The 24,985-nt window shown below is 36.6% G+C and overlaps 1 protein-coding gene and 1 long non-coding RNA gene across 7 annotated transcripts; both read right to left on the bottom strand.

Moving 5' to 3' along the window:
- Positions 1-5: 5 nt before the first annotated feature.
- Positions 6-4,128, bottom strand: LOC132630765 (uncharacterized). 5 transcript variants are annotated; one of them, XR_009578684.1, is made up of 6 exons: positions 4,029-4,128; positions 3,351-3,509; positions 3,099-3,165; positions 2,577-3,006; positions 1,065-1,226; positions 6-78 (listed from the first exon to the last, which is right to left on the bottom strand). It is a non-coding gene; the product is annotated as an uncharacterized LOC132630765 (long non-coding RNA). The 5 variants fall into 5 exon arrangements; XR_009578680.1 differs by having other exon boundaries at positions 7-78; positions 684-1,226; XR_009578681.1 differs by lacking the exon at positions 6-78 and adding an exon at positions 85-973.
- An 896-nt stretch (positions 4,129-5,024) lies between these two features.
- LOC132630754 (external alternative NAD(P)H-ubiquinone oxidoreductase B1, mitochondrial) lies at positions 5,025-24,695 on the bottom strand. 2 transcript variants are annotated; one of them, XM_060346340.1, is made up of 10 exons: positions 24,460-24,690; positions 11,549-11,822; positions 10,942-11,148; positions 10,107-10,357; positions 8,511-8,730; positions 7,901-8,005; positions 7,313-7,576; positions 6,800-6,921; positions 5,715-5,834; positions 5,025-5,365 (listed from the first exon to the last, which is right to left on the bottom strand). In XM_060346340.1, exons 1-10 carry the CDS (start codon positions 24,537-24,539, stop codon positions 5,278-5,280), a joined length of 1,731 nt encoding a protein of 576 aa, XP_060202323.1. In that variant the 5' UTR covers positions 24,540-24,690; the 3' UTR covers positions 5,025-5,277. The 2 variants fall into 2 exon arrangements, with proteins under 2 accessions (XP_060202323.1, XP_060202330.1); XM_060346347.1 differs by lacking the exon at positions 6,800-6,921 and having other exon boundaries at positions 24,460-24,695.
- Between the last annotated feature and the right edge of the window lie 290 nt (positions 24,696-24,985).

The raw sequence follows: 24,985 nt of genomic DNA, 5'->3' as shown, positions 1-24,985 counted from the left end.
TTTCTTATTTGTGCAGCTAGGTCGCTTCCATCAATCTCAACAAAATCCTCCCATAAGGTAAAAATACAATGATGCATACTGTAGAGAAGAAGCGGAGATGCCAAGTTATATCACACGGAAAACCGTATTTATAGATCACAGTTGCAAGAATGACAGAATTAAAAAAAATATATTGTTGTTCCTTTGTTATGCAACAAACATAAGGATGGGTATAGGCTAAGAAGTCAACAAGATTATAATCTAACCAACGTCTATATAACTTTAAACTATATCTGAGCTTTTCAACTTTAAAAACCGTTTATAGATGCCTATCATACAAACTACTGCAGTCCTGTATTAGTTAACCTACTGTAACATGCTAAGAACCTAGGAACAGTTGCAAACGCATCTTCCATTTTCGGTCTCTTTCTACACACAGATGTAAATCCATCCCTAAAGGGGTATATAATTCACTTCAAAAATACTGTGGCTAACTGCTGAGGGTGGCTGAACCACAACTTCAGCAGATGATTTTGAGCTGGAGCCATCCGTAATCTGCTCATCAACTTTGACCAGAGACTTTTCTACCAGATCTCCACCCTTGTTAGCTATAAGTTTGACATCAACCAAATTCTGATCGTCTATATCAGATGCTACATCAAAACTTATAAATTATCAACACATAAACTACTGGAATCACTCACCACTGGTAGGGAACATGAACTATCAAGAATTTGATCACCGTGCAATGATAAGATCTCATCATCCTCATTTTCATTTTGAGATATCATATGTGGCCTACTTTCTCCAGGTACAGTAATAATACTGACTTCTTTCTCTGAATCAGCACATTTGCGATTATCATTACCGGAATATGTCGAACTTGTAGCGTCACCCCTGACTTCAGCCTAGTGACATTCATATTATGACTTACTATACTTTTTTGGTTGTGACAGATCAAGTTACCTATCTTTACCTTGCTCCTATTAAACTTCTGATTGTTGAAAATGGCAATTTTTTAGTGAGATCTGGTAAGCAAAAAAAGTAGTAGTAAACACCAACAACCTTTTTAGTACAAAATTCACCTGAAAGCACAAAAAAGGTAAGATTTTTTTCCACTTTCTTTAAATTCTTCGTCTTCTTCTTCTTCTTCTTCTTCTTCTTCTTCTTCTTCTTCTTCTTCTTCTTCTTCTTCTTCTTTATCCCAAAATCTATTCAGTTACTCAAAAACCAAGAATTGAATCAACCTGTAGTTGGAAATTTATTAGTTGATAACTATATCTCATTCCCAAATTAGCTGAGCCTGTTTATATAAATCCTTTGTAAAAGATGAAATCTTGTTCATTTAGTTGAAAATTGTTTCCGTAACGTTACACCATTATCCATCATAAAGGTCCTAAATGGTGTGAACAAGGAATTAGCGGGACATTTTATCTGTAAGATCCTGTTTCCTTAGTTCTTCATTGAGATGAAGATCTGTGTAATCTGTTATCCATTGTTTTCTACTCTATGATTTTTGGAACAAGAAAATATAGCGACCCTATGAATTAAAGGAGAATCATTACTGGAAGGGAACATAAAATCTGCCTGTATTTTTGAGAAACAACTTTAATCTCGTTTATTCTTCCAAATTTACCTTCAAGCATTATATTTTCCGTAAGATTCCCTAATGTTACACCATTATCCAAATATTGCAAAATTAACTAAGATTCCCTAACGTTACACCATTATCCATGATAAAGGTCTTAGATTGTGTGAAAAAAGAATTAGCTGGACATTTTATTTGTAGAAAGTTGATATCTCACAAGATGAAGATCCTGTTGTCTTAGTTCTTTATTATAATTGCCTTAGTTCTTCATAAAGATGAAGATCTGCATAATCTGCTATCTATTGTTTTTTACCATGTGATTTCTTATTTTCTACAACAGGATCAAGCTATTAAATTTATGTTTTTCATTTAGCTAGAAATTTATAAATGAATAAATATGCCTCAATCTGAAATTAGTTTAGATTGTCTGTATAAATCCTCTATATTCATTCTCAATTCAAGATTTAGAAAATTGATTATCTTTTCATACTGAGTGTTAACCTACTGCAACATGCCAAGAACCTAGGAATAGTTGCAAGCGCATCTTCCATTTCCGGTCTCCTTCCACACACAGATGTAAATCCCCAAAGGGATATATAATCCACTCCAAAATATTGCGGCTAACTGCTGAGGATCTACCAAATTCTGATCCTCTATATCAGACGCTATGTCAAAACTTATAAAATCATCCGCACATAAACTACTGGAATCACTCTCCACTGACAGGGAACATGAACTATCAAGAATTTGATCACCATCTAATGATAAGATCTCATCATCCCCATTTTTTTTTTTTTTGAAACAATTAACATTCTCATCATCCTGATTTCCATTTTCAGATATCATATGTGGTCTATTTTCTTCAGGTACAATAATGATAGTAACTCCTTTCTCTGAATCAGCACATTTGCAATCATCATTACCATGCTATAAATAAGAACTGTGATGAAATTCATTATGTTTAAAATTATTAGCAATTTTCAAATAAGTAGAATTTTAGTGAACTTACTTTGTATCCATGACAATGATTTGTCGACATTTGTTTCCATGGACACCAGCAATCTTTATTGCACCACAACTCACGACAACAGCAAGTATGTCTATTTGTAGGGATGTTGTGAATATTATTTCATGAAACGACATATAAGTATACTTTAAAATACATAGTGAAGTACTCCTTACCGAATTCCATGTGACGTGGCTCTTGGTCCAGGTTCGATAAAGATACTGTGTTTAATCTTGTTGGAGAAGACAATGGTGGATCCTCTACATTGTCTCCCTTTACTTGTTCAATAACAGTAAATCTATCTAGAACCCATTCAAACCTATTGATAGGAATTCCATAGGGCAGAGGTGGTCTAACTTGTGTTGAAGGGAGTGAACTTCTTTTCATATTTTCTTATGTCATCTCCATACAAAACAACTGCAACTTATTCTTCCTGTATTTACAAAAAATAATCAGTTAAATAGATATTAAAGCTCCATGGTAACACATAAGACGTAAGCATCTAATAAAATGAATGGATTATACCGAACAAACTTCATCTTCCAAAGTACTCCCTTCAACACATATTTGATAATTATCAGTTCTTGATTATCTGAAACACAAAACAGTCTTCATAATAATTATCTAGTTCTTGATTAAACACTATGAATACCCACGATATATGAATAAATACTCTCTAATTCTAATGTGAAATAAATACCAAATCTAACATCAAAACGTATTGAAAATACTATAGATTAAAATAAGAAAGAAATTATAAATTATTGGAAAGATTACCGTCTCATCTTGCGCAATCATGACTTGAAATCGTATTCGCCCATCTTTACTTTGTCTTGCTCTAGCTTTTTCAATTAGCTGTACTTTGCATGTCCACTCTCTTGTTTCCGGAGTTATTTCAGTAATATTAAGTCTATATTCCATATTTTGTCGTAGATACTGTAAAATGGGGAAAAGCAAAAAGAGTGAAATAAAGGAAAGGCAGAGATAATAGGGTTAGAGCAATTTGATAAAGAGGGAGTAAAAGGGTTGATAGAGAATTTTGATAGAGATATAGAAGGAAAAAAGATGGGAATTGAGCCAATGAAGAGTCTCAATATCTTCTCCATTTTTGCCTTTTCTATTCTAACTCACCCAACAGCCCCCCCCCCCCCCCCTTCCCGGGAGCACCCACACCTTGCACCAAAAACACTTGCAACAAAAATAAAAGAAAAAATACATAAAACAATCAGAAAAAAATATGAGTTTGAACTTTTAACTAAAGGGGTTACCAGCACACACAAACACTCCAACTATTTCTTGATTTCAATATATGGATTTAATATAGAATACAATGAAATTGAAAAAAGAGTGAAAGATATAGAGATGAAGAAGGTTGATCTGTAAATAAGTTAGAAACAAAAGCTAAAACCCTTTAATTGATCAAAAGACATTAACAAGGAGGAAAAGCAATTTTACCTGGGCCTCAGATCGTGGAAGATGCTGGAAACCAAATGGAAACAATGGAGGCTTTAAAAAAATTGAAACTGACTTTATTTTGATGATTCATCACAGCAAGGGACAATACGTGCAATGCATTTATTGAATGAGAAAAAAAGTGAAATTACAAAGGTAGCCCTGTGAGGACTACAAAAAATTTCTGATTCCCTCTTATATTAAGTAGTAATATAATATGTCTCATAGACGGAGACAGATAAGAACGAAATGAATTGCAATAGTCTTGGAATTTAAAAGCAAACGTATTACAACAATCTTGGAATTAATCTTGAAAGTTTGGTGGAAATCGTAAAGGTTCCTTCATCTTTAATCAAAGGTTTGAGGTTTGACCGTAGAGCATAAAGTTCACTTTGGTAAAGACCGCGAAAATCCTCAAAGTGAATTTTTACTATGCAAATCTAAATTAATTGAGTCAGTAACCCCCTGTTTGGTTGGTTGTTTCCCGTGATTCACTATTGTATTGTTTCTACAGAAAAGGGGCAAATATACCCCTCAATTTTGCGAAGTAAAGCGGATATAACCCTCGTTAAAAAGTGGGGCATATATATACCCCGCCGTTACACAAATGGTGCATAAACCCTTTTCGTTAGCAGACCTATATTTACTGAATTAAAAAATTATTTGCCTTATTTTTTCATTTTAAAAATTACCATGTGGCTTTTAAAAAATAAAAAATCAACTATTCATCATCCTCATGTTAACCCGAATGTAAATCTCCACCAAAATCATTGAAAAACTTCACCAAATTATCCCAGATTTCAAGTATGAAATCCTCAAAACATTTCTGGTCTTTTAAAATAAACCCACTCGAAAAGGAGCCCCCTTGCGGAAATCCGAAATTTCGAACTTGAGTTTCAAGCTCTTTCAATGGCTCCTTTTGAAATAAAATTATGCTTCTGCTCTAAAACCATATTGGAAACCTCAAAATCTTAGTCAATTGCTAATCAGTAAAACAAGTTTAAACAATCAAGTTTGCAATTGCTAATCAGAAAAATAAGTTCATACAATCAAATTTGCGAGATTCGTGGTACATTTCTCCAGGAAGTGATGGAAAGAGATACAGTGGCGTGTGATATGTACATTCTAAAACAACATAAATTGATGTCCGGCTTCAACTGTTGTAACCGGATACAAGCATAAACTTTACAAAACAAACATGTCAGCAAAACAGTGCATAACACGCACCACCTTCTAGATGGAGTTGAACTCGTTAAATCCTGCTTGAATCTCTCCCGAAAATGTATCTTCTTACCCAATCACCGACCACTAAGTACCTCGTGCGCCAGCTAACTTGCTTGCTGAAATGCAAATAGAATTTACCATATTTAGACTCTTTGAATATAGAAGGAAGAAAAGACACACTCCCTCCATTCCATTTTATGTCTTAGTTTGACTAGGCTAGGCACAAAGTTCACGAATGTAAAGAAAGACTTTTGAATCTTATCATCTTAAACTAAAGGTCTATGTAAGTTACGTCATTCTGAGTGATTAAGGGTAAAATGTGGATGTTGAAACTAAAAACTTGCTAAATATAGAAAGAGGCATAATTTTTTAAATAGACTGAAAGGGATGCGTAAGTTGAAACCGAGGGAGTAACTAACTTAATATGATAAATAAGTCATACTCACGGAGGCTGTCAATTATTACCTTGCATACACAGAATACCATAGCCACTGTGTACTATGGCCCATAGAAACCCAGTCTCCAGGAAGTTCTGCTGCTGCTTGATCCCCACCTAAAGGGGCAAATTGCCCTAAATGGCGATACCTGAAATAGAACATATTCTTAAGCCAAAGATACCTAAAAGAGAGGATTGACGCCTACGTTAAAACCATTAGATATTCGGTCATGGTAGCATAACAAAATTTATTGGAAAGATGATGTATCTATTTAACAACGGGAAAAGGAGGTCAGACGCCAATATCAGAGTGTCGATAAACTACATGAGCAGCTAATAAATCCAAAAAATTGCTGATATAGTGATAAGTATAATCTCAATGGTTCTTTACGTTAAACAGACAGCAGACAGAAGCAGAAATGATCAAGGGCTGGCGACCACATTTCTGTTCTTTTGTTAAAGACAAAAATGGTTTTTTAACAAAACAGATTCTGTTGTATGGAAGACCAATTTCTAAAGAATGAAATTCTGATCATACTTCAGCTTCACCCCTATAGAAAATGCAACGAACTAGCAATTGCCATGTATAGAAGTAGAACAAGAACACAGCAGTTGGCTATCCCAGCAGCGGAGCCACCTTGGTTGAAGGGGAATCAATTGACACTCCTTCGGTGGAAAATTACAATGTGTAGATAGGTCGATTTATTTTTTATGTATATATACTATATGTTAAATCCTGTGCTTTGATTATTCTATGTTATCTGTGTCACTTGCGTTACTTCATTTCCATATTGCTTTGAATCTCTTAGCCGTATCTGACCTCTTTTTATGTTTTTATTGAGCCGAGGGTCTCTCGGAAACAGCCGTCCTACCTTGGTAGGAGTAAGGTCTACGTACACTCTACCCTCCCCAGACCCCACGTTGTGGGATTTCACTGGGTTGTTGTTGTTGTTGTATACTATATGTTAAATCCCCTTGGCTTCTTCGTCTATTTACTTCTTTATATTTTGAATCTCCATAGTAAAAATCTTGGCTCGGCCACTGTATCCTAGTATGCCTCCATGCCAACAAGGAAAATAAGGAAAGGAAAGGTTTTGAAAGGGTAAGCATATACCCGAAGGGTAGAAATTGATGACGTCCAGAGCTCTTAAAACGGCGAGGGCCTTCAGGATTAGTTTTGCATTGATCCCAGCGGTTAAAGCATCTAGCAAGATATGTACCTTGTTGAGCAGCAACCTAGCATGTGCAAAGATAAGAAATGGAACTAAGGCCCCGTTTGTCCATAGAAATGTTTTTCTTTTTTCTAGATTATTTTTTCAAAACATTATTTGTTTACACATGGGACTGATTTTTGGTTTGTTTTCTAAGATGATTTTTCCATGTTTCAAAATTAGTTTTCACCAGTTTTTCAAGTGAAAGTTCTTTTCCCGGTCACAGAACTTTTTAACTTTTTTCAAGTGAAATGCATGTCCAAACACAACTTCAACATACAAAAATCATTTTTTATCTTCAACTTCAAAACTCTTTTTTCCAAGTTTCAACAAAATCTATGTCCAAACATCTACTAAAGCAGAAGATGGAGTGAAACAAGGGAGGGGGGATGAAAGCCGAACTACGTAAGAAGTACCTGAGCTGTGGCAGGTAGACTTTTCATCTGTGAATCTACATGAGAAAGGGCCGATTCAAAACCTTCAATATCTACCTCATCTCTTTCATTTCCCTCTGAATCCCTTAATAAGTCTGTTGCCGCTAACAACTTTTTGTTCTTCAGATACAAGTCCACTTGAGGATAACGGATAATTATGTCATCCAGGACATCTCGGAATTCCTCGATGGTCAAAGTTCCAGAATCATCCTTATCCGCAGCTTTAAAAATGGCCGAAATATCTTCCTAAACCGCATAATTTCACAAATGAAAATTTAGGGGGAATGTATAAAGACAAGCAATTTAGTATTCCATTATCTAGAACGAATATCTACAGATCCAATTCCTTTATGAAAGAATGATGAAATGAAACACTCAAGCTCATAGAATCATTTTTGAAACCATTTATAAATGGCACAATAAACTAGCAATTATCATCCATACGGACCCTAAAGCATGGACTAACTGTCAAGATCTAGAAAAAATATAATGCAGAAAAAGAATTGATTATACTATAGATCATATTGAGGAAATATTTTGGTATAGTTATTTGAACAATGGCTTCTTTACCATGACTTTACGTTGATCTACAGATGCACAATCACCAAGAGCGTACACGTTACTACAGCCCTTTACTCGTAACCATTCATCAGTTGCTAGAATACGTCTTTTTTCCTGCAAAAGGAGAAACAAAAATGTTAAATGGTCATAATTAATTTAAACTTGCAGTGCTTGCAAATCACAGAATATAAAAGGCAAAAAGAGTAACTTTTAAGTAAGCATTTGGTAAAAGAACCCCATGAACACTAAGACATGTTGGGATCGAAATAACAGGGCGTCATGCAGAAGCTAACAATTGTAAACTTGAATGACGATGAATCAGACAACAAAGAAAATATACTTAAAAAGCGTAATATTGATATGAATTGGTCAAGTGACCTACATATGAACAACTAATATAAAAAGCATAAACCCTATTGAGAGAATAATATCCCCTAAACAAGACTCTTGTACATTGCGGATGTTATTGTGTTGTGTATGAGAAAAAAAAGTCCGTTTCCACAAAGAAAACCTTTTCTACCAAGAAATCCTTTTTGAAGTAAAACACAATTATGGTAGAACCCAAATAAGGTAGGAAATTTTGGACAAACCCTAACAAGACAGAAAAAATGCAAAGTACCTGGCCAACTTGTTCCATGAAATCCTTCACAAATGGGCGGGTACCAACTCCAGTTGACCATACAACCATCCCGTAGGGTACTTCAACGTGTTCTCCTGTAGATTTTACTTTCATGTTGATGAAATTATCAGAGACGCTAATGACACGGCAACCTGTCAAAACCTCAATGCCATCTCTTTGAAATTTCTGTTCAGCAAATGAGCTTATTCTTTCATCATATCTGCAAAGACATAAAATTGTGATTTCACCGCTGTTGATTCAATCTCATTGAAATTGTGTCTTAAGTGAGTAGAAATTATGATCTGAAAATTGATTCTATTCTCCAAACAAATAACACGACAACCCTCTAGAACAATACTCCCTGTATCCCAATTTATGTGATACACTTTCCTTTTTATTCTATCCCAAAAAAGAATGATACATATCTATATTTAGAAATAATTTAACTGAAAACTTCCCCTTTTACCCTTAATGAAATGATTTACAACCACACAAATATCTATGACTTGTTTTAGACCACAAATTTCAAAAGTCTTCCTTGTTTTCTTAAATTCCGTGCATAGTCAAACTATATCACATAAATTGGGACAGAGGGAGTAACATTTTTGAGTTTTGCAACTCAACGAATGGAATGCCACATGTGTCTCTAGTTTTCCCAAACAAGAAAAAAAAAAACTCTATTAGGAAGTGTATGTGTGGTACTCCCACCGTCCCAATTTATGTGAAATTGTTTGACTGAACACGGAATTTATGAGAAAAGGAAAGGCTTTTGAAGCTTATGGTCTAAAGAAAGCCATAGGAATTTTTGAGGATATAAATCATCTCATTAAGGATAAAATGAAAAGTCTAAAGTTAAATTGTTAAGTACTATATATAGAAAGATGTCATTCTTTTTGGGACCGACTAAAAAGGAAAGAGTGTCACATAAATTGGGATGGAGGGAGTATAATAAAGGTGTGCCCGCAATAAGGACATCATGTGTATTAGGTGAATGTTGTGCAGGTTTTCACTATGTGATCTGTAAAAGCCCCCTTAAAACTCTAAATTTATACTCTTGATCTTCTTTCCTTCTGGCTCCCAACCTCTCGTTTACTTCCCTGTTCGATGACTTTGACATGTTGTAGGATGTTAAATAATGCATATATCTGCTATAGATAATTGGTCTTAAAGAAGCTGGTTTATCTTTGCTAGGTCTTCAAAATGAAGTCGTGTAGCTTCAAGCACAACTTCCAAGTTTCTCACCCAACACGAAGTCTACCAACTAGAACCAAACTTATGTTTGTGCTTTGTTCTTCATCACTTGACCATCCACACCATTTCCACATCCGACCCCGCATAAGGGATTTGACTCTCTTTACACCTCTCTATCTTCCTTACTCTCAAATCTTTTAACATCACATTGACACCAAAAAGGTTGTCATGTCGCTCAGACTCTTCAAAAAGTCTGTCAGGGGCGTGTTGGATCCTCCAAAAGTAGTGCATTTTTGGAGGATCCGACTCAGGTTCTGCAATATTTTTAGAAAGTCTGAGCAACATTCATTGCCTAGCATGCATTAAAAACAGTGGTAAAGTAATTCTCGGAATGGTGCATCTTACGTATTCAGGATATGATCTCCGGACTGGATGAGTGTTATCTTCACAAAATCTTTAACCGAAGGGTATATTTTAACTAAGTCCTCATGAACAAAGTCATGTAGCTCAGCGGCAAATTCCACTCCAGTTGGACCCCCTCCAACTATAACAAAATGGAGGTTGGTCCTTCGCTCTTCTTCACTTAGGCCGGGAATAACAGCTTTCTCAAAACAATCTATTACTGTCCTGCGTATCCTTTGAGCATCTTCCACTTCCTGTACAAGACATGATTCATTTATCTTCAGAGAAAGGAAAATTTAGCACCTCGAGAAAAATATGAGATGTCCCAATCTTATCAGGTTCAAAAATGCATAGAACGCCTCCCTTGCAGGGGTAGAAAATGTTGTTCCAACTCTTCACTAATATCACCAGGTGCGCACCAACAAAAAACAAAAGAAATAATTACAGTCCAATGCCTTTCAGTGATCTAATTTACAAATAGCCAAGAAAATATATAGGCTTTGCATATTGAGTATATATACACAAATAAATACATATCCTATAAATAAATACATATCCTATATATACACAAATAAATACATATCCTATAAATAAATATACATATAATATATAATATACATATAATATACAGAATCAGTGTATAAGTTTTGTATATTTTGACTAGCGCCAGTAATTAATTTCGGCTGACGGGCCAAAAATGGAAAAAGCCCAAAACAAAAGTAGTTCATTTTTGGAGGATCCGACATGGGTGCGGCAGCATTTTCACAGAGTCCGAGCAACATAGGGCAGAAATCCCATGCATCACAGTTAAGAAAGGCTTTATGAAAGAAAATGCTACCTTCAGAAAGTGACAATGTTCCATTACACCTGGGGTGTTGAAAGTATTCACTTGAGCTCCAACTGCTATAACCAAATAATCATATTGTAGGTTGAAATCATTATGTCCCGCCAAATTATCACTGATACCAGAACGGCAAAATACTGTGTGGTTTTCTGGATCAATCTTCAGACATTCTGCTTCCCAAAAATTAATCTCTCCACTTCTCTGCCAGACCAGATAACAACAATTAAACAGGAAGAGGCAGAAAAATCTTCAAATGAAAACAACTACTCCTCCGCCCCAATTTATGTGAAAGTGTTTGACTGGGCACGGAGCTTAAGAATGAAAGGAAGACTTTTGAAACTTGTGGTCTTAAATAAGCCATAGAAATTCTTGTGGCTATAAATCATTTCATTAAAGGTAAAATAGGAAGTGTAAAGTTAAATTGTTACTAACTATGAAAAGATGTCCATCCTTCAAAGACTGACTAAAAAGGAAAGAGTGTCACATAAATTGGGACAGAGGGAGTAAATGCTATGAAAACAAAAAACCGGAGATTCTGATAGGCTCCAAGTTGTTTGTGTTGGACACCCGAAACAAGTTCCTCATCAAAACTTGTCTTTACCTTCTTTATTATGTTCCTAACTGGCTCCACGATGCTTCGTGGCTCGACTGTTCCACATGTGACACTAGGTAACAGAGGTGTAAACGCAAAATAATTTCGCGGCGAAACCACTTGAACATCATAGGAAGAAATATCAAGATCTTTTAGGAAGCTGGTACCAGCCCATCCTGTTCCAAGCACCACTATTTTCTTCTTCTCCGGTTTTGATTGATTCGTTTCAACTAGTTTTCCACTCTCTATGTTCGATTCCGCATATACCAATAGACCTCCAGTACTGTATAACAAGCAGCAGAAAAGTATAAGTAGCAAAATCCTTGATCATATATGGAGAAAAAGATCAGTCTTTAAAGAACCACAACATTTCATTCATTAAGCATCAACACTTCAACTGAGTCCTGGCCTAGATTATAATTTAGCAGGTCAGAACTACCTACCACCTTTTGGATTCCTATCTGAATCAAATTTTGAATTTGATTAATTTATTGGAATTGACAAAACTAGCAATATATTTTATTAGTTTCGAATAGAAATCTAAATGGGACGTGGCCAAGTGGTAAGCCAACGAGTTCTGGTCCCGCTATTCAGAGGTTTGAATCCTTCCGTTCCAAGTTTCAAATTTTGCAATATAAAATAAGAGGGTAGACAAAAATCTCAATTCAATTGAAATAATAAGTTGAATGAAATTATTTTTTTATCATTATTGGCAGACTGCACTAACAAAGATGCATTTGTCCCCATAGTTATCGCGACAAACATATCTCCCTCATTAAAATTTAAGAGGCATAATCTAGAACTACAAGACAAATAATGAAGTAAGAACCCATAGTCTCTTCTTAGTCAAGAGACAGAAGTATTCAAAGTGGAACCAATTCAAGTCTAACTTCGTAAAACAAATAGTTATTTATTGTGATTTGTCAAACATGGCTCGTTAAAGACTATTCCCACTTTGGAATCTATAGGGCACAATTTCCCTTCGTAGAACATCCGATTTACTTGAGCTATACTCCACAAAGATTAACAAGAATGATCTCCAAGAGTTTACATTTTATATACAACTTCACATTATATAAACCAGTATATGGAGTCATAACCACAAATGATCACCTGAGCACACTCAACTATTGTAGATGTACAAAAACCTAATTGCCTGTAATGCGATTATGTATTTTATACTTGCGCTGGCCGAGCTAGCTTGCACACACTTCGACTAATTCCATGGGAAACCTGCGAGTCCGAAGCCTAAAGGGCATTAATTTGCCCAAAAAAAAAAACCAAAGGGGGTTGCCTTTCCACGATAAACCAAAGGGGATTTATTGTGAAGGGGGCTACCTTATACCCAATATTTTTTCATTTGTCAGATATCGATTTAGAAAAAAAAAGTATTTGTAAAACGTTGGTTGGTCCACGTTTTACAAAATATAAATTATATCCGCCTAGTTCTTTTCAAAAAAAAATTCAGTGAAGTTTTTTTTTTTTAAATCAAACATACGCCACAAGTCATAATAATTAACTCAAACAAATAATCTAACTCAAACAAAGTCATACAATAATTTAAAATGTGTGATATATGTGAACATAAAAAAAAAATACTAAAATATAAATTAAATAAACATCACACATTATCTGAATAGTAAATGTTAAATTAAATACGTAATTAAACACCACAAGACATATTATATATTTATTACAATAAAGACAACAACATATTCTTGGAAGATTACATAAGGAAACAACGATCGTACAACTTAGGAAAAACCATAAAAACCAACAAGAAACAATAACTATTGATTTTTGTCGGGGCAGCGATTCTTGTTATGACCTGTTTGCTTGCTCGTACTACACTTCCTAGCCATGAGAGCAGGAGCTAATCATTCCTCCTTTCTAGTTTATACTCCGCGCTCCTGAAGTTCGCTCGTATTCAGTGTTTGCAATTAGACTGAAGGGAGAAGGCGGCCAATATGCCTCATCACCCAACGGTGAAAATTTTCCATTGTACGTTTGTTTGTAATACCTGCAACAGTGGTACTTGCTAACATAGGTCTTTGGCTGAATTCCGCGGATATCACAAAATTTAGTGGCATGTGAACAAGGCATATGGTAATTTCTCCACTTCCCATGCGAACACTTTTTCCTTCGGCAGAGACTTTATGGATATTTCCGCCTTACCTTCGTGTGCAAATGTCAGAATCTCAAAGACCCCTTCAGCTGCATTGTATTGTTGCATGTCAGTATGCTTTAGGGACCTCTCCCAGTATTCGTCAAACTTCTTTTCAACAACGAGCGGCCAAGACTTTTTATCCGCAATCAACAAAGCAGCAAGGGAGCTTCTCTTAACAAACCGATCAACAAGATTTTTAAACGTTAGACGGACCATGGCAGTAACAGGCAATCCACGAGCTTTCTTCAATAAATCGTTGTAAGACTCGGAGACATTCGTTGTCATAGCCCCCACCTGTGACCGTTGTCACTAATCAATGCCCATTTCTCCTCCGGAAGATTATTTAACTATAGATGCGTTGGAGGTGACAATCTTTTGATTTGTTCCATCCTCATTTTATACTTCTTCTTCTGGTGCTCTGTAGCCGCCTGCCACATTAGCTGCTCAAGGTCACTATTGAGGAACTTTTTATTAAAGTTTCCTTTCAAACGGTGAACACAAAACCTATGGTGTGTGGATGGTGGTTGTAACCAATCATGTGTTTGGACACATTGCAAGATGCCCTGATGACGGTCAGAAATAATTCCAATTCCTTGTCTCCCACAAACAACATGTCTCCACAACAACAACAAGGAACCATGTCCAAGACTCAAAGCTCTCGCGTGCAACAACATATGCAAGTGAAAAAATGTTATTGTTTGCATTAATTCCAACAGCAATTAACAGTTTCATCTCATACTTACCGTACAGATGAGTGTCGTCTATTCAAATGACCGACCTGCAATTTTTGAACCCATCGATGCTTGGTTTATAAGTCCAGAAAAGAAACTTGAAGATGTGTTCGCTTTGCGTTGTTGTTAACTGGTGCTCCCACTCAACAACGGTCCCCGGATTGAAATATTGTAGGGCAGCCATGTATCGGGGCAATATCTTAAAAGAGCTTTCAAAATCTCCATATACCATTTCAAAAGCTTTCTTACGCCCCTTTTGTCCAGTAAACGCATACAACCCTTTTATTTTTCCTGAACTGACTTAATACTGATGTGTGGGGTCGACCATAATATATGGTATCAACGTAGTAGCAACCAGGTGACTGTTCAAATTGGAATGATCCATCCTGTAATCATCTGTGAGACAACTGTCCGGGATAACCATTTTGCCTGCCTTCCACATACCACTTGAAATTTCTCTAAAACGGATCATCCACTCACATCCCAACATATGACGCTTGCAAATAACCTTTGGACTAATCAGAAATGAACTCTTTCTTTTCTTTGAGGCGATATAGTTTGACTGCGCCTTTCATTTCCTGCTTGTTCTGAAATAACATACTTAATTGCATAATACAAGGAAAATTATCAACCCCATGGGCCAACAAACAAAATGAAACATTTTGAATATTCATTGCCACCATACTAGCCTGAATTGATAAATTCAGGTTTTTTACGATCCCAAAGTACAGGCCGAACTGGACCGTCATCTCTCATAAAGGCAAAATCATCCGGGTCTTCTTCTGTGTTATCCAAATAGAAAATTGCATTAGAATGATGGCTAATGTTACCATCACCTCGGGCAGTAACGTCTTCATAAGAATGGCCATCATCATCAGATGAGTGATCGTCGTCTGTTTCTTCGTGATCTAATGGGATATCACTATCTGACTCATCTGATTGATCATTAGCTACATCGTTGTTGCTCACAATTTGTGTGAGCTGAGTCAATACGGGGTTTTCTTCAAAATCGTTACACCTACAAACATAGCAAAATTCAAGGCGTTCAAATCTAAAAAACAATTAGATAGAAGTTTCCTAGTTTTAAGCATTGTTTTAAAAGGCAGTGTCAGGACAGTGGCAAAACGCCCTGGGGCTAACGTGCGGGGCTTAGTTCCTATGAGGCTTACGCCCTAAGCGCCCAACCGTACGCCCTAAACACGCCTAACGCCCAACGCCCAGGGCTCGCCTAACAGTTCTTATACAAATTATATTTTAAATTCCTTAATTAAAATCATTCACCCTCATAATTGTTTAACAAAATAATGATACTTAATAGTTTTTCATGTATAGAAATAGAAGATTGGGTGTAACTCATATAACAAGTCGTAGTATTGGATATTTACTATTTGAGAACGTCATGAGGGTGAATATCACTTAATTCTTTTAAAAAAAACACATACCGGAATTGTACATTTTCACTTGTCATTGGTCATAAGTCCTATGTATCAGAATTATCATATAATTTTATTTTTTGTTCATCAAGAAGTTATGTTTAATTGTAATATTGATAAATTTTATTGATTATTTGCTTATAGGGAGATAAAATGAATAGTATGATAGTAATAGTGTTTTAAGAAACTGTGTTTTTTTCCGTGTTTGAAAGTTAAAATGTTAGAATTGTTTTGCATTTCATAATAGCTTTTATTTCATTGTATTGTTTATACTTGTAAAATTATGTTATATATAATTACAAGTTATAAGCGGTGTATAGTGGATTGCTTTGATCATTTTTTTGTGAGGATCAAGCGCGCGCTCACACACATATATATATATTTCATTTATTTACAGTTTTCTTTTATTTTTTTATGTAATTTTACCTATTTAAAAATATTTATTGTAATTATATTATTTTAAGAAATACTAAAAATTAAATACCCATGGGGCTTACGCCCTGTGTCTCGAGGCTTACGCCTCGTCGAGGCGTATGTAAAACGCCCCGCCTTTTAAAACACTGGTTTTAAGTGAACAAAACATTGTTATATTTACCTTTCCGTAAATGACTCCACTTGAGTAGGGCGATATCGAACTATACTACCGCCACCTAATTCACCTGTACCTGGAGCACTACTCAGTCCAGGATTATCACAGCTCTGCACAGTCCAACCAAAGTTATGTGATTGACTACCAACTCCTACCATTGTTTCTTGTTGAAGTATACCTCTTTCAAACCCAATATTCATAGCGGGAAGATACGTAGTACCTCAAATATCAAACTCATCGTCAGTGGGTTCTTCAACATGGGTAGAGTGTTCAACAGTTGCATACATGTCAAGTGTCGCTATGCTAATATGATTGCTAAATATATCAGGACTTCGAAGAAATAACGATAAGGAATCATCGTCCGAAATAAGAGTTTCCTCGTAAATGGGAAATCCCCTGGCCGTAATTGACGTTGGATATCTTCCAGTGATAAGCGCTGAAAGGTTAGGATCAGTTATGGCCATTTTGCTTTTAAAAACGCGTTCTAGACGATCGTATTTGAGGGAGATTGGGAACCTTTGTACCGCTCCCGAACGACGGTTATATCTCACCGAACCTTCTTCGTTCTCAACTTCACCACCTTAATATAAATTAATTCTTACATAATTTTCTGCCATATTATTTTCGAGGGAATACAAAAGTGGAGAAATGGAGTCTACAAGAGAGAAGTGGAGAATACAAGATAGAAAAGTGGAATCCTCAACTGATATAAAAAAATGAATCACGGACTTCTAAACGTAATAATGCAGGAAATGAAAAAATTAATCTACTGTTTGATTTTACCACTGCATGGCTGATTTGACGATTTGTCAGCCTTGAATTCAAAGTGCAAGGACTATTTGTCAGCCTACTAATAAAGTGCATTGACCAACGTGCCTTGAAATTAAACTTATACTCCCCGTTTACATATAAAGTGCAATGATCAAATACACAATTTGTGACTATTTGAAACACAAGTCTAGACATTTTTTACATTGTCCCCGTGACACACTTAGTTTGTCGGCGCTCTCTTTTAGATCTACGTTGGTGAACCTCCTCTTGTATCACTACCGCATCCTGTAAATTCCATACAAAATAGAAGTTATTTTTGAACTACAATAAAAAAAAGACATAGAAGAATTATACAAGTAGCTGTTCTACGTAAAATCGGACAGCATCTCTCTTGTAACAAGGACTTCCTCCAATACCGTATACCAACAACAACCACCAAAGCAATCCAACAAAAATAAACATTGCTAACAAGACACCACAAGTCATCACATCACTCGTAAGCTCGGATTGGAACCCATATCACCCCTTAAAGACTTCTTAATCTAACTTTATAGATAAAAAACGACCCTGTGGCTCTAAGGTCTATACATCCGGCATAGGAAGGTGTGAGGATCCAACATCAAATGCCATGGAAGACTACGCAAAATAAATAATATAGACACATGAGGTAGCCATTAGATAAATGAAATTAAACAAGATACAAGCTATTTGAGTGGTTAGAATACTCACGTCGGTAAAACTCAGTCTCCTCCCACTTGGAGAGCTATGTCTAGCGAATGCAGGAAAACCAGTTGTCATCCCATAAGAGGTGCCTGTCTGAACAACATAGCGTTGGCCCATACCTGTGAGGCTAATAGGCTGAGACGAAGCGAGTGGCAGAAAAGGCCCCTCATGTGTGATTACGCCCGGTGTTTGGACTCGTGGAACCTCGGGAGCAGACATCAATGAGCTGGACTATCAAAATCTATTATTGGGTAATATGTATCATCAACTGCAGGCATCGATGAGCTGGGCATATCTTGATCAAAACGAACCTCATCTTCATCAACCAACTGGTGATCCACAGGGCCTCGACCCCGTGTGTTGCCTGCTTGGCGTCCTCTACCACGCGCTGCAGGTCTAGGTACATTAGGACGTTGACGACGTGGAACATGCACAGTAGGCGGTTCAACGTACTCCGACGGCAGTGTATAATTTGGAGCGAAACTCAACATCATCCCCAGGGACGCAGCAGCCATAGACTCTGTATTAATGTGGCTAAACTTCTCTGCTAATTCCTTCATTTCATTAGACACGGTGGGATCTTGGATAGTCTCGTGAGCCAACCTGTACGATTCTTGATGTCCTAAAGCCTAAAAAAATTAAATAATAAGATTTGACAGTGGTCTAAGACACATATCAAAACATCAAACATCTAAGTCTTAGATGTTTGATGTTTTGATATGTGTCTTAGACCACTGTCAAATCTTATTATTTAATTTTTTTAGGCTTTAGGACATCAAGAATCGTACAGGTTGGCTCACGAGACTATCCAAGATCCCACCGTGTCTAATGAAATGAAGGAATTAGCAGAGAAGTTTAGCCACATTAATACAGAGTCTATGGCTGCTGCGTCCCTGGGGATGATGTTGAGTTTCGCTCCAAATTATACACTGCCGTCGGAGTACGTTGAACCGCCTACTGTGCATGTTCCACGTCGTCAACGTCCTAATGTACCTAGACCTGCAGCGCGTGGTAGAGGACGCCAAGCAGGCAACACACGGGGTCGAGGCCCTGTGGATCACCAGTTGGTTGATGAAGATGAGGTTCGTTTTGATCAAGATATGCCCAGCTCATCGATGCCTGCAGTTGATGATACATATTACCCAATAATAGATTTTGATAGTCCAGCTCATTGATGTCTGCTCCCGAGGTTCCACGAGTCCAAACACCGGGCGTAATCACACATGAGGGGCCTTTTCTGCCACTCGCTTCGTCTCAGCCTATTAGCCTCACAGGTATGGGCCAACGCTATGTTGTTCAGACAGGCACCTCTTATGGGATGACAACTGGTTTTCCTGCATTCGCTAGACATAGCTCTCCAAGTGGGAGGAGACTGAGTTTTACCGACGTGAGTATTCTAACCACTCAAATAGCTTGTATCTTGTTTAATTTCATTTATCTAATGGCTACCTCATGTGTCTATATTATTTATTTTGCGTAGTCTTCCATGGCATTTGATGTTGGATCCTCACACCTTCCTATGCCGGATGTATAGACCTTAGAGCCACAGGGTCGTTTTTTATCTATAAAGTTAGATTAAGAAGTCTTTAAGGGGTGATATGGGTTCCAATCCGAGCTTACGAGTGATGTGATGACTTGTGGTGTCTTGTTAGCAATGTTTATTTTTGTTGGATTGCTTTGGTGGTTGTTGTTGGTATACGGTATTGGAGGAAGTCCTTGTTACAAGAGAGATGCTGTCCGATTTTACGTAGAACAGCTACTTGTATAATTCTTCTATGTCTTTTTTTTATTGTAGTTCAAAAATAACTTCTATTTTGTATGGAATTTACAGCATGCGGTAGTGATACAAGAGGAGGTTCACCAACGTAGATCTAAAAGAGAGCGCCAACAAACTAAGTGTGTCACGGGGACAATGTAAAAAATGTCTAGACTTGTGTTTCAAATAGTCACAAATTGTGTATTTGATCATTGCACTTTATATGTAAACGGGGAGTATAAGTTTAATTTCAAGGCACGTTGGTCAATGCACTTTATTAGTAGGCTGACAAATAGTCCTTGCACTTTGAATTCAAGGCTGACAAATCGTCAAATCAGCCATGCAGTGGTAAAATCAAACAGTAGATTAATTTTTTCATTTCCTGCATTATTACATTTAGAAGTCCGTGATTCATTTTTTTATATCAGTTGAGGATTCCACTTTTCTATCTTGTATTCTCCACTTCTCTCTTGTAGACTCCATTTCTCCACTTTTGTATTCCCTCGAAAATAATATGGCAGAAAATTATGTAAGAATTAATTTATATTAAGGTGGTGAAGTTGAGAACGAAGAAGGTTCGGTGAGATATAACCGTCGTTCGGGAGCGGTACAAAGGTTCCCAATCTCCCTCAAATACGATCGTCTAGAACGCGGTTTTAAAAGCAAAATGGCCATAATTGATCCTAACCTTTCAGCGCTTATCACTGGAAGATATCCAACGTCAATTACGGCCAGGGGATTTCCCATTTACGAGGAAACTCTTATTTCGGACGATGATTCCTTATCGTTATTTCTTCGAAGTCCTGATATATTTAGCAATCATATTAGCATAGCGACACTTGACATGTATGCAACTGTTGAACACTCTACCCATGTTGAAGAACCCACTGACGATGAGTTTGATATTCGAGGTACTACGTATCTTCCCGCTATGAACATTGGGTTTGAAAGAGGTACACTTCAACAAGAAACAATGGTAGGAGTTGGTAGCCAATCACATAACTTTGGTTGGACTGTGCAGAGCTGTGATATTCCTGGACCGAGTAGTGCTCCAGGTACAGGTGAATTAGGTGGCGGCAGTATAGTTCGATATCGCCCTACTCAAGTGGAGTCATTTACGGAAAGGTAAATATAACGATGTTTTGTTCACTTAAAACTAGGAGACTTCTAACTAATTGTTTTTGAGATTTGAACGCCTTGAATTTTGCTATGTTTGTAGGTGTAACGATTTTGAAGAAAACCCCGTGTTGACTCAGCTCATACAAATTGTGAGCAACAACGATGTAGCTAATGATCAATCAGATGAGTCAGATAGTGATATCCCATTAGATCACGAAGAAACAGACGACGATCACTCATCTGATGATGATGGCCATTCTTATGAAGACGTTACTGCCCGAGGTGATGGTAACGTTAGCTATCATTCTAATGCGATTCTCTATTTGGATAACACAGAAGAAGGCCCGGATGATTTTGCCTTTATGAGAGATGACGGTCCAGTTCGGCCTGCACTTTGGGATCGTAAAAAAACTGAATTTATCAATTCAGGTTAGTATGGTAGCAATGAATATTCAAAATGTTTCATTTTGTTTGTTGGCCCATGGGGTTTATATTTTCCCTGTATTATGCAATTAGGTATGTTATTTCAGAACAAGCAGGAAATGAAAGGCGCAGTCAAACTATATTGCCTCAAAGAAAAGAAAGAGTTCATTTCTAATTAGTCCAAAGGTTATTTGCAAGCGTCATATGTTAGGATGTGAGTGGATGATCCGTTTAGAGAAATTTCAAGTGGTATGTTGAAGGCAGGCAAAAGGGTTCTCCCACACAGTTGTCTCACGGATGATTACAAGAAGGATCATTCCAATTTGAACAGTCACTTGGTTGCTACTACGTTGATACCATATATTATGGTCGACCCACACATCAGTATTAAGTCCGTCAAAATAAAAGGGTTGTATACGTTTACTCCTAGTTATAGAAAAGCACAAAAGGGGTGTAAGAAAGCTGTTGAAATGGTATATGAAGATTTTGAAAGTTGTTTCACGACATTGCCCCGATACATGGCTGCCCTACAATATTTCAATCCGAGGACCATTGTTGAGTGGAAGCACCAGTCAACTACAATGTAAGGCGAACACATCTTCAAGTTTCTTTTCTAGGCTTATAAACCAAGCATCGATGGCTTCAAAAATCGCAGGCCGGTCATCTCAATAAACGGCACTCATCTGTACGGTAAGTATGAGATGAAACTGTTAATTGTTGTTGGAATTGATGCGAACAATAACCTTTTACCACTTGCATATGTTGTTGTTGCATGCCACAGCTTTGAGTCTTGGACGTGGTTCCTTGTGCTGTTGTGGAGACATGTTGTTTGTGGGAGACAAGGAATTGGACTTATATCTGACCTTCATCAGGGCATCTTACAATGTGTCCAAACGCATGATTGGTTACAACCACCATTCACACACCATAGATTTTGTGTTCGGCATTTGAAAAATAAATTAAAAAAAAGTTCCTCAACAGTGACCTTGAGCAGCTAATGTGGCTGGCGGCTACAAAGCACCAGAAGAAGAAGTATAAAATGAGGATGGAACAAATCAAAAGATTGTCACCTCCAGCGCATCTATGGTTATAATCTTCCGGAGGAGAAATGCACATTGATTAAGGACAACGGTCATAGGTGGAGGGTTATGAAAATGAATGTCTCCGAGTCTTACAACAGTTTATTGAAAAAAGCTCGTGGATTGCCTGTTACTATCATGGTCCGTCTAACGTTTAAAAATATTGTTGATCGGTTTGTTAAGAGAAGCTCCCTTGTTGCTTTGTTGATTGCGGATAAAAAGTCTTGGCCGCTCGCTGTTGAAAAGAAGTTTGATGAATACGGGAGAGGTCCCTAAAGCATACTGACATGGAGCAATACAATGCAGTTGAAGGGTTCTTTGAGATTCTGATATTTGCACACAAAGGTAAGGGCAAAATCATAAAGTCTCTGCCGAAGGGAAAAATTGTTCGTGTGGGAAGTGGAAGAACTACCATATGCCATGTTCACATGCCATTAAATTTTGTGATATCCACAGAATTCAGCCAAAGACCTATGTTAGCAAGTACTACAGTTGCAGGTATTACAAACAAACGTACAGTGGAAATTTGCCACCATTGGGTGATGAGGCATATTGGTCACTTTCTCTCTTCAGTTTAATTGCAAACACTGAATACGAGCGAACTTCAAGAGCGCGGAGTACAACTAGAAGGAGGAATGAAATGGATATAGCTCCTGCTCGCATGCCTAGGAAGTGTAGTGCGTGCAAGCAAATAGGTCATAACAAGAATCGTTGCCCCGATAGAAATCAGTAGTGGTTGTTACCTGTTGGTTTTTATGTTTTTTTTTAGTTGTACAATCGTTGTTTCCTTAAGTAATCTTCCAAGAGTATTTTGTTGTCTTTATTGTAATAAATATATAATATGTTTTGTGGTGTTTAATTACGTATGTAATTTCACATCTACTATTCAGATAATGTGTGACGTTTATTTAACTTATATTTTAGTTTTTTTTTTATGTTCACATATATCACACATTTTTAATTATTGTATGACTTTGTTTGAGTTAGAATATTTGTTTGAGTTAATTATTATATGACTTGTGATGTATGTTGAGTTAAAAAAAATTAAAAAAAAATACTAGCCGGATATAATTTATATTTTGTAAAACGTGGACTAGCCAGCGTTTTACAATTTATTTATTTTTTTAAATCGATATCTGACAAATGAAAAAAAATTGGGGTATAACGTAGCCCCCTCCACGATAAACCCCTTTTGATTTATCGTGGAGAAGGCAACCCCCTTTGGGTTTTTTTGGGCAAATTAATGCCCTTTAGGCTCCGGACTCCACCAGTACAAGTATCGGGTAATTCTGTCCATCAAGGATGGAACAGATGGAAAGAATGGTATTTGAACCTGAGACCTCAATGTTTTCAACCAACTTTATTCACTATTAGGCGACACCCTTTGGTGCTATGTAATGCAATCATGTTTTCAACTTTCTTTTATCGGTCAAATTGAATAAATCAACACGATCACAGGTATTAACATATATAGACTAATAGATACACAGCTAATTAAACTAGTAATGCCTACCGACTAAATGGTTGTTCTAAATACTCACCCAAATTCACATTAAGTTTTTAAAAATGACTCATTTCCAACACAACAATTGTCAAAATGATTATCACAGTAGCTTCTTTGGATCCAACAGTAGAGTGTCATCCAACTTGTATGGAAAACTTCAAGGCAAGGTAGAAAAAGAGGATAATATGCTCATGTGTCAAAACAAAATTGAGATAATGGTCAAAAATACATCTGAACTATAACTTTTTCGTGAGTTTCCTACCAGAACTATTACAAACTTTTTATCAAAATACACCTCAACTATTAGTTGTTCGGTTTCAAAATAGTTGTTGATAGTTCAGGTAGAAAACTCGCACACTTAAATATGTAAGACCCCTCATCTTCCTTCTTTTTCCTCTTAACAAAACTGTTTCAATGATTGAGACTTTCTCAGTATTTCTACCAAATCTTGATTTAAGCTAAAGATGAAAATGAGTAATGAAACAAATGAGTGTAAAGTGAATAAGCTCTTAGGGGTTGTTTGGTTCAAAACAAGAGATATACATAATTACACAAAGAACAAAGAAGTAAGTGGAAAATCAGCAAGAAAATAAAAATCACAAAACTTGGAAAGAAAATGAATAACCTGACAGAAGAGAGAACCAGAAGTCTTGAATAAGAAGAATGGCTATGAAGAGCTTTGGCTAAATATGTGAAACCCCTCATCTTCTTTGTTCAAAGATTGAAATTTTTCTCAGTAATTTCAGTCAGATCTTGATTTAAGCTATGGATGAAATGAGTAATGAAATAAATAAAGGAGTGTCTACAGTGAATAGGCTTTAAGTGAGTTGTCAGAAAATGGGACAAGTCTGACATTTTACAAAAAAACGTGCCAACTCTTTTTTGGTCCAAACTTTTTGATATTTGAAGTTTTTTTTTTCTTTTTAATCTTTTTTTCATAGTCTTGTTTTTTCTAATAATCAGATGTTCCCAAATGGTCGGCAAGTATTTGCGCTGAGTGCCCTTCAAAAAGAAATGGTCTTTAATTTTTACCCTTCATTTTTAAAATATTGAACTTCTGTCTTTACCTTCATTAAATAAAACTTTTATGACTCAAATACTCTTTCATCCCACCTTTTCTTCTCTTCCTCAGCAATTTCATCCTCCTTTTT

The sequence above is a fragment of the Lycium barbarum genome, chromosome 1, assembly GCF_019175385.1.
Source record: "Lycium barbarum isolate Lr01 chromosome 1, ASM1917538v2, whole genome shotgun sequence".
NCBI classification, from domain to species: domain Eukaryota; kingdom Viridiplantae; phylum Streptophyta; class Magnoliopsida; order Solanales; family Solanaceae; genus Lycium; species Lycium barbarum.
The sequence above is the reverse complement of the archived record's forward strand: the minus strand, read 5'-3'. Positions and strand labels throughout refer to the sequence as shown.

What these genes read in the sequence shown, in the direction of transcription:
- LOC132630754 (XM_060346340.1), bottom strand. Translation starts at nt 24,539, where the DNA reads ATGAGGGGTTTCACATATTTAGCCAAAGCTCTTCATAGCCATTCTTCT. An exon ending in TCATGGAACAAGTTGGCCAG is followed by an intron (nt 8,006 to 8,510) that starts GTACTTTGCATT and finishes CTCCTTTTGCAG; the next exon opens with GAAAAAAGACGTATTCTAGC. An exon ending in TGGTATTCTGTGTATGCAAG is followed by an intron (nt 5,366 to 5,714) that starts GTAATAATTGAC and finishes TTTGCATTTCAG; the next exon opens with CAAGCAAGTTAGCTGGCGCA.